The sequence below is a fragment of the Colossoma macropomum genome, unplaced genomic scaffold, assembly GCF_904425465.1.
Source record: "Colossoma macropomum unplaced genomic scaffold, Colossoma_macropomum, whole genome shotgun sequence".
Taxonomy (NCBI): Eukaryota; Metazoa; Chordata; class Actinopteri; order Characiformes; family Serrasalmidae; genus Colossoma; species Colossoma macropomum.
In genome coordinates this window covers 20,054,387-20,062,699 of record NW_023494806.1, presented here as the reverse complement: position 1 = coordinate 20,062,699, position 8,313 = coordinate 20,054,387, and the positions used below count along the sequence as shown (strand labels likewise).

General features: G+C 51.3%; 1 protein-coding gene across 3 annotated transcripts in view; it reads left to right on the top strand.

The window, feature by feature from the left end:
- The window catches only part of LOC118827679 (nipped-B-like protein A), a 27,987-nt gene extending 20,088 nt beyond the window's left edge, over positions 1–7,899 (top strand). For 2 of the 3 annotated variants that reach the window (XM_036599117.1, XM_036599118.1), the window contains exons 3-9: positions 86–251; positions 2,899–3,035; positions 3,483–3,594; positions 3,680–3,834; positions 4,853–4,908; positions 5,991–6,339; positions 6,515–7,898. In XM_036599117.1, the coding sequence (XP_036455010.1) occupies positions 86–251; positions 2,899–3,035; positions 3,483–3,594; positions 3,680–3,834; positions 4,853–4,908; positions 5,991–6,339; positions 6,515–7,098 (1,559 nt within the window). In that variant the 3' untranslated portion in view covers positions 7,099–7,898. Of the gene's footprint in view, positions 1–85; positions 252–372; positions 1,607–1,852; positions 2,626–2,898; positions 3,036–3,482; positions 3,595–3,679; positions 3,835–4,852; positions 4,909–5,990; positions 6,340–6,514 lie in introns of those variants that run through there. The other variant, XM_036599119.1, reaches the window with a different exon arrangement.
- The last annotated feature ends 414 nt before the right edge of the window (positions 7,900–8,313 follow it).

The following is an 8,313-nucleotide window of genomic DNA, read 5'->3' as shown; positions in this document are numbered from 1 at the left end:
TTTTGATGGGCTGAACACGGCTCAGGTGGGAGAAAAACATGTAAAGTGTGTGTGTGTGTGTGTGTGTGTGTGTGTGTGTGTGCAGTGCTGAACCAGCTGCCCCTGCCCTCCCCCCTGCCGGGGACCACCACCAAGAGTCTGCTGTACAGTGTGCGGGTGGTGGAGGAGGTGGAGCAACTGCTGGCCTGCAGGGACGACGCGCTGGCTGCCCAGCTAGCAGGGGGATTAGCACAGGTCTCCACTGAGCACATGTGAGTACTGATGGTGCTAATGCTAATGCTAACACACACACAGGTCTCTACTGAGCACATGTGAGTACAGATGGTGCTAACGCTAACGCTAACACAGGTCTCCACTGAGCACGTGAATACTGATGGTGCTAACGCTAACACAGGTCTCCACTGAGCACATGTGAGTACTGATGGTGCTAACGCTAACACAGGTCTCCACTGAGCACATGTGAGTACTGATGGTGCTAACGCTAACGCTAACACAGGTCTCCACTGAGCACATGTGAGTACTGATGGTGCTAACGCTAACGCAGGTCTCCACTGAGCACATGTGAGTACTGATGGTGCTAACGCTAACGCTAACACAGGTCTCCACTGAGCACATGTGAGTACTGATGGTGCTAACGCTAACACAGGTCTCCACTGAGCACATGTGAGTACTGATGGTGCTAATGCTAACACACACACAGGTCTCTACTGAGCACATGTGAGTACTGATGGTGCTAACGCTAACACAGGTCTCCACTGAGCACATGTGAATACTGATGGTGCTAACGCTAACACAGGTCTCCACTGAGCACATGTGAGTACTGATGGTGCTAACGCTAACACAGGTCTCCACTGAGCACATGTGAGTACTGATGGTGCTAACGCTAACACAGGTCTCCACTGAGCACATGTGAGTACTGATGGTGCTAACGCTAACGCTAACACAGGTCTCCACTGAGCACATGTGAATACTGATGGTGCTAACGCTAACGCTAACACAGGTCTCCACCGAGCACATGTGAGTACAGATGGTGCTAACGCTAACACAGGTCTCCACCGAGCACATGTGAGTACTGATGGTGCTAACGCTAACGCTAACACAGGTCTCCACTGAGCACATGTGAGTACTGATGGTGCTAACGCTAACACAGGTCTCCACTGAGCACATGTGAATACTGATGGTGCTAACGCTAACACAGGTCTCCACTGAGCACATGTGAGTACTGATGGTGCTAACGCTAACACAGGTCTCCACTGAGCACATGTGAGTACTGATGGTGCTAACGCTAACGCTAACACAGGTCTCCACTGAGCACATGTGAGTACTGATGGTGCTAACGCTAACACAGGTCTCCACTGAGCACATGTGAATACTGATGGTGCTAACGCTAACACAGGTCTCCACTGAGCACATGTGAGTACTGATGGTGCTAACGCTAACACAGGTCTCCACTGAGCACATGTGAGTACTGATGGTGCTAACGCTAACGCTAACACAGGTCTCCACTGAGCACATGTGAGTACTGATGGTGCTAACGCTAACAGACACACAGGTCTCCACTGAGCACATGTGAGTACTGATGGTGCTAACGCTAACGCTAACACAGGTCTCCACTGAGCACATGTGAGTACTGATGGTGCTAACGCTAACACAGGTCTCCACCGAGCACATGTGAGTACTGATGGTGCTAACGCTAACGCTAACACAGGTCTCCACCGAGCACATGTGAGTACTGATGGTGCTAACGCTAACACAGGTCTCCACCGAGCACATGTAAGTACTGATGGTGCTAACGCTAAAACAGGTCTCCACTGAGCACATGTGAGTACTGATGGTGCTAACGCTAACACAGGTCTCCACTGAGCACATGTGAGTACTGATGGTGCTAACGCTAACACAGGTCTCCACCGAGCACATGTGAGTACTGATGGTGCTAACGCTAACACAGGTCTCCACTGAGCACATGTGAGTACTGATGGTGCTAACGCTAACAGACACACAGGTCTCCACTGAGCACATGTGAGTACTGATGGTGCTAACGCTAACACAGGTCTCCACCGAGCACATGTGAGTACTGATGGTGCTAACGCTAACGCTAACACAGGTCTCCACCGAGCACATGTGAGTACTGATGGTGCTAACGCTAACACAGGTCTCCACCGAGCACATGTAAGTACTGATGGTGCTAACGCTAACGCTAACACAGGTCTCCACCGAGCACATGTGAGTACTGATGGTGCTAACGCTAACACAGGTCTCCACTGAGCACATGTGAGTACTGATGGTGCTAACGCTAACGCTAACACAGGTCTCCACCGAGCACATGTGAGTACTGATGGTGCTAACGCTAACACAGGTCTCCACCGAGCACATGTGAGTACTGATGGTGCTAACGCTAACACAGGTCTCCACTGAGCACATGTGAGTACTGATGGTGCTAACGCTAACACAGGTCTCCACTGAGCACATGTGAGTACTGATGGTGCTAACGCTAACGCTAACACAGGTCTCCACCGAGCACATGTGAGTACTGATGGTGCTAACGCTAACGCTAACACAGGTCTCCACCGAGCACATGTGAGTACTGATGGTGCTAACGCTAACACAGGTCTCCACTGAGCACATGTGAGTACTGATGGTGCTAACGCTAACGCAGGCCGTGACGCGGCGGCGCCTGGTTTTGCGGCGCGTTTATCGGGGCCTTACAGACTCGTGAGGACGCGGAGAGTCAGACCTTACAGTGCGGCCCCGTTCTCAGACTGAGCTGTGGCGCTGTCTCAGATCTGTCTGAGCAGCTGACGAGAGCGGCCGCTGTACTGAAGTCGGGCTCTGACTCTTCCTCGCTGCTGACGCTGCTCTGACACAGTGTGTGACGCTGCTCTCTCTGTTCTCCCCCAGAGAGCTGAAGGACAGTCTGAGCACCGATGAGTTGGAGGGAGATGTTCCGGTTCTGCTGCAGCTGCTGCTCTCCAGGAACCCCAGCATCTTCAGGGCGAAGAGCGCGCCGCCCGCCCCCCAGTACGGCACGCAGACCGGTGAGACTGCAGACCTGCTCCTCCTGAGCTTCTTCCAGAATAAAGGGTGTTAACAGGGAGCCTGTGCTGCAGTAACAGCCTCTACTCTTCTGAGGCTTCTAGGTGTTGAACATTGCTGTGAGGATTTGATTGAGCATTAGTGAGGTCAGGTGCTGATGTTGGATGGTCAGCTCTGGATCTCCAGCTCATCCCAAAGGTGCTGGATTGAGCTCCATCACTCCAGAGAACCCATTAGGAGAGTTTAGCGTAGAGCTGAGTGTGGTGACTGTGGTTATGGTGATATATTGTGTCACACTGTGCTTTTCTGACCATCAGCACTTTAAAACACTTCCCAACTGCAAGTTTGGCTACAAACAGAGCCTAATTGGTCCTGTTTGGCTGGGTTTGGTGCAGCACAGTGTGTGAAATATAACCTGTTTGGTTGACTTTCCGTTTGTGTTTTATCAGGTTTAGCGCAGCAGCAGATGGCGCCACCCTTCAAGGTGACCCATAATGCCATGCAGGGCAGTCCGGCCTCCAACAACTACCAGCAGGGCTCGGTGACCCACAGCCCGTCAGGGTGAGGACCCGTCTGTCTGTGCTGATCAGGACCCCCTGAGCTCAGCGGTCCGCTGACTCTGTGTGTGTGTGTGTGTGTGTCGTAGGCGGTTTGTCACAGGTCAGACGGGGTCCGGTGGCCGTTTCCTCCCTCAGCAGACGAGTCCGGTGCCGAGCCCTTACACGCCTCAGAGCCCCGTCACCGCGTACAGGCAGTACCCCCACCCCCCCACCTACAGCCAGCCTCAACACCTGCAGCAAGGTACGCACCGAACACCACGTTCCTGTAAAATTAGAGCTCCTCCCCGACTCCAGCGGCGCTCAGAGATGCGAGGAGCGCCAGTGTTTCATCTGTGTTTCGGATTATTTAATCCCACACTGATCAGCGAGGATGTACCGATCGTTCACTTAAGGCTCTGTTTCTTCTGGTTTTACCGTACGGTTTTTTAACCGTGTATTATTTTGTAATCTGAAGTTCACACTCTGGGCTGAACGAGCGCTCTAACTTTCTATCAGCCGAAGTCACAGTATAAATAACATCGCTTACTCTGTAACGAGCCACACTGGCGTTTAAACTCATGACAAACCAGGTTCCTGATAATTGGCATGACCTGCCTCGCCTTACTTACCTCATTAACCTGCAGCCCTGATCACTCACACTGAGCGACTGACACACGTCATTAAAACCCCTGATTGTGGTGGAGCCTATCAGCCGAGACGCGTTCGGTGTCTGAAGTTTGATTCTTTAGCTGTAACTCTCAGATCTGCTCACATTTTGCGTAACAGGTTCGCGTTTTGACATCGAAGTCCGCTGGTATGATTTGTCGCTCCAAACTGCACAAAAAGCTGGAGACACCTGTCGGTTCAGTTGTGCACATGCAGCACTCAAATCTGACCGCAGCGTCCAGCCTTCTGATAAACCAAAGAAGAAGAGTTCAACCGGTCATAGCGCTGGGTTCGTCCCCCAGATGTCGTCATGCTAAGGGCTGCGGTGTGAAACGTGAACTAAGCTTTACGTTTTTTTAAACGTTTTTCTGCGCAGAATGTTTTCCCAACGTCGGCAGGTCCGAGCTCTGGAGCTACGAGGCTGACACAGCTAACGGATAACGTGAGGGTTTAGCCGCATCTGTGGAAACGACGAGGTCACGTTAATCTGAAGGTTTAAAGGAGCTTTTAGTCCAGAAATAAGAGTCCTCTCTGCGCACACCGGTCAGCAGCTCAGACAGCCGAGAGTCTCTGTTTTCCTCTGTTTTACTCCCCCCATCTCGCCTTTTCTCCAGGTTCTGTAGCAAGTCCCATGATTCCTGGCGGTGTGAGGAATCCGCTGGACAGTAAGGTACTGACCGTCTTCTTGTTTATTACTTTTAATAGTAGCAGCAGCAAAAACAGCATCAAATAAAAGAATTACACCCACTTATTAATGCAAAACAGGAACAAATAATAACAACATTACCGTGCAGAAAAATGGTGTTCTGAAAGCGCTTGTGCATCAAAGCTGAGTACAAAAGAGCAGATTTGACACTTTAATGATGTACAAACTGCTCTGAGTCTGATTTGTGAAACATTCGTACGACGTGGAAACGAGAGGGGAATCAGCTGCAGCGTGTGAGGTCACCAGCGCCTCATTTACATATCGTTTACATGAGACGCCCTAATTCATGCAGATGTTTCGGTAGGGAGCCAATAAAATGACAGCATTCAGCAGCTTGCGAACCAATGACAGTGCTCGTGGGCGGAGTTTGAGGTGGGGAGGTGAGTGCACTGCTCCTCCTACTGACCAAACTGTGTAGTGTTTAAATTACAACCGCTGGAAAGAATAAGATGTGAGAGAATAAATCGTCCGTGTTTTTAAGAGGGTGGAACGATGTGACCGTGATGGTGTTTGTAAAATATCATATTTAAACACTGTGGCACTCCAGTGTCTGACACTTGCTCTGTTCTGTGTCCTTTATTTTGTGGGCGGAGTCAGTAGGATAGAAAAGGAGCAGTGTAATTTAAAATAGAATAGTTGCAGCATTCGTTTACACCAGCGCGCTTGTGAAATACGTTCTGAACGGGCCATGCGCCCAGAACGTTAGTGTTAGTCTCGGTTTCTGTTTTTCTTCTTGTTACTGATGTTGTGGATGCTGTTGATCATAGTTCAGGTTAACCGCAGATCAAACAATTAGTCTGGTTATTAAAACATTCATGTTCAGATTTCCACACACTCGTTCCAGACGGGAGTTTAATCGCACAGATGCTCCAAAGATGAGGTTAATGAATAGCAGAACTGTGTGTGAAATTTGACGTTCAGGTGTGATTGTATGCAGCTTTGATGTATAAGGGTCGCCGGGTCGATTGTGGGCCGAGGGTCTAAACCCGTTTATTTTTAAGTGTCTGCTTTGGTCTGTAGAGTGAATGTTAAACTCTCTCCATCAGGACGTGATGAGGAGTTTTTCAGGAGCTCCGCCCCTGCTGCAGTCGTCTCCGCCCTACACGCCCCCTCAGGAGGCGGAGCTCCTGCTGGGCTCGGTGGAGAAGGGGCGGGGTCTGAATGGCGGTGATGGAGAGAAGGGGGGTGTGTATGATATGGTGGGTTCCCCGGGTGAGGATGGTGGTAAGGGGCGGGAGGCGCGGTCGCGGGCGGCGGTGGAGGCGGAGCTGGGCGGAGTTTTCACGGGCTCCGACCCCGAGGGGGAGCTGGTGGAGGCCCTAGCCGCCATCGAGAGAATGGAGAGTGAGGCGGCCATGGAAACCGACCGCACTGCTAAAGAGGTGCAGGACAAAGGTCAGTGATTTTTGGGCAAATTGTAACACTTGATTTTGGTTTTCAGTCATAAAAATCTCAGTGTCTTTTGTGTTGCATGTCTTCTTCAGTGATGTTTGTGTATTAATTGTAATTATGAAAATAATTTTGCAATAAAAAACCAAGCAGTTAGGTTTTCTGGTGCATCTCTCTGTAGATAAGCCCCTGAAGAAGCGGAAGCAGGACTCCCACCCCCAGGAGCCCGGCGCAGGGGGTTGTGGGGGCGTTGCTCTGGGTAATCGACTAGTCCTTGCAGAGGGCGGCGCCGTGGGCGGGGCTGAAGATGGCTGTGGGTCACGCCACTGGCCACAGGAGCCTCAGGAGGGCGTGACACCCAAACCGCTCCAGCGTGGCAGTCGCCATGATGACAGGCAAGCAGACGCCCCACGGCAGAAGCGCAGGCCTGAGGGTCGCCATGATGACGGGGACGACAGCAAACCCGGCGAGCTTCCTGCTTACGGGCTCGGGGAGAACTCTGGCTTTAAGGAGCCAGAGGGGGCGGGGCCAGGGGAAGCGGTGGGCTTGTCCCTGGGCTGGAAGCAACCGCGTGTATGTCTGGAGCGGCTGGAGGCGGAGCCTGAGACGAAGAAGAGCGTGAAACCCGTGGTGGTCCTGCAGAAACTATCTCGGGACGAGGTGGAGCGGCTGATCAGGGAGAGGGAGTCCCGCGCCAAAGCAGCCAAAAACAGACTGACCGCTGGGAGATACGGAAAAGGTAGGAAAACCAGAACAACTGATTAGACCCCTGACCAACATAGACAGACTGACCGGAACAGCTCAGACTGGTCAGTGTAGACAGGCTGATCAGAACAGCTCAGACTGATCAGTGTAGACAGACAGACCAGAACAGCTCAGACTGATCAGTGTAGACAGACAGACCAGAACAGCTCAGACTGATCAGTGTAGACAGACTGACCAGAACAGCTCAGACTGATCAGTGTAGACAGACTGACCGGAACAGCTCAGACTGATCAGTGTAGACAGACAGACCGGAACAGCTCAGACTGGTCAGTGTAGACAGACTGACCGGAACAGCTCAGACTGGTCAGTGTAGACAGACTGACCGGAACAGCTCAGACTGATCAGTGTAGACAGACTGACCGGAACAGCTCAGACTGATCAGTGTAGACAGACTGACCGGAACAGCTCAGACTGGTCAGTGTAGACAGACTGACCGGAACAGCTCAGACTGATCAGTGTAGACAGACTGACCGGAACAGCTCAGACTGATCAGTGTAGACAGACTGACCAGAACAGCTCAGGCTGATCAGAGTAGACAGACTGACCAGAACAGCTCAGACTGATCAGAGTAGACAGACTGACCAGAACAGCTCAGACTGATCAGTGTAGACAGACTGACCAGAACAGCTCAGACTGATCAGTGTAGACAGACTGACCAGAACAGCTCAGGCTGATCTGAGTAGCTCAGACTGATCAGCGGGGACAGGGTTTATTAGCTGTTTCAGGGTTATGCACTGATGCTAAGTGTGTGTGTGTGTGTGTGTGTGTTTAGTGTGTGTGTGTGTGTGTTTAGTGTGTGTGTGTGTGTGTGTGTGTTCAGTGTGTGTGTGTGTGTGTGTGTGTTCAGTGTGTGTGTGTGTTCATTCGGTTAGTGCTGAGGGTTAGTGTGTGTGTGTGTGTTTAGAGTGTTTAGTGTGTGTTCAGTGTGTGTGTGTGTGTGTGTGTGTGTGTGTGTGTGTGTTTAGTGTGTGTGTGTGTGTGTGTGTGTTCAGTGTGTGTGTGTGTGTGTGTGTGTTTAGTGTGTGTGTGTGTGTGTGTGTGTTCAGTGTGTGTGTGTGTGTTTAGTGTGTGTGTGTGTGTTTAGTGTGTGTGTGTGTGTGTGTGTGTTCAGTGTGTTCAGTGTGTGTGTGTGTTCATTCGGTTAGTGCTGAGGGTTAGTGTGTGTGTGTGTGTTTAGAGTGTTTAGTGTGTGTTCTGTGTGTGTTTAGTGTGTGT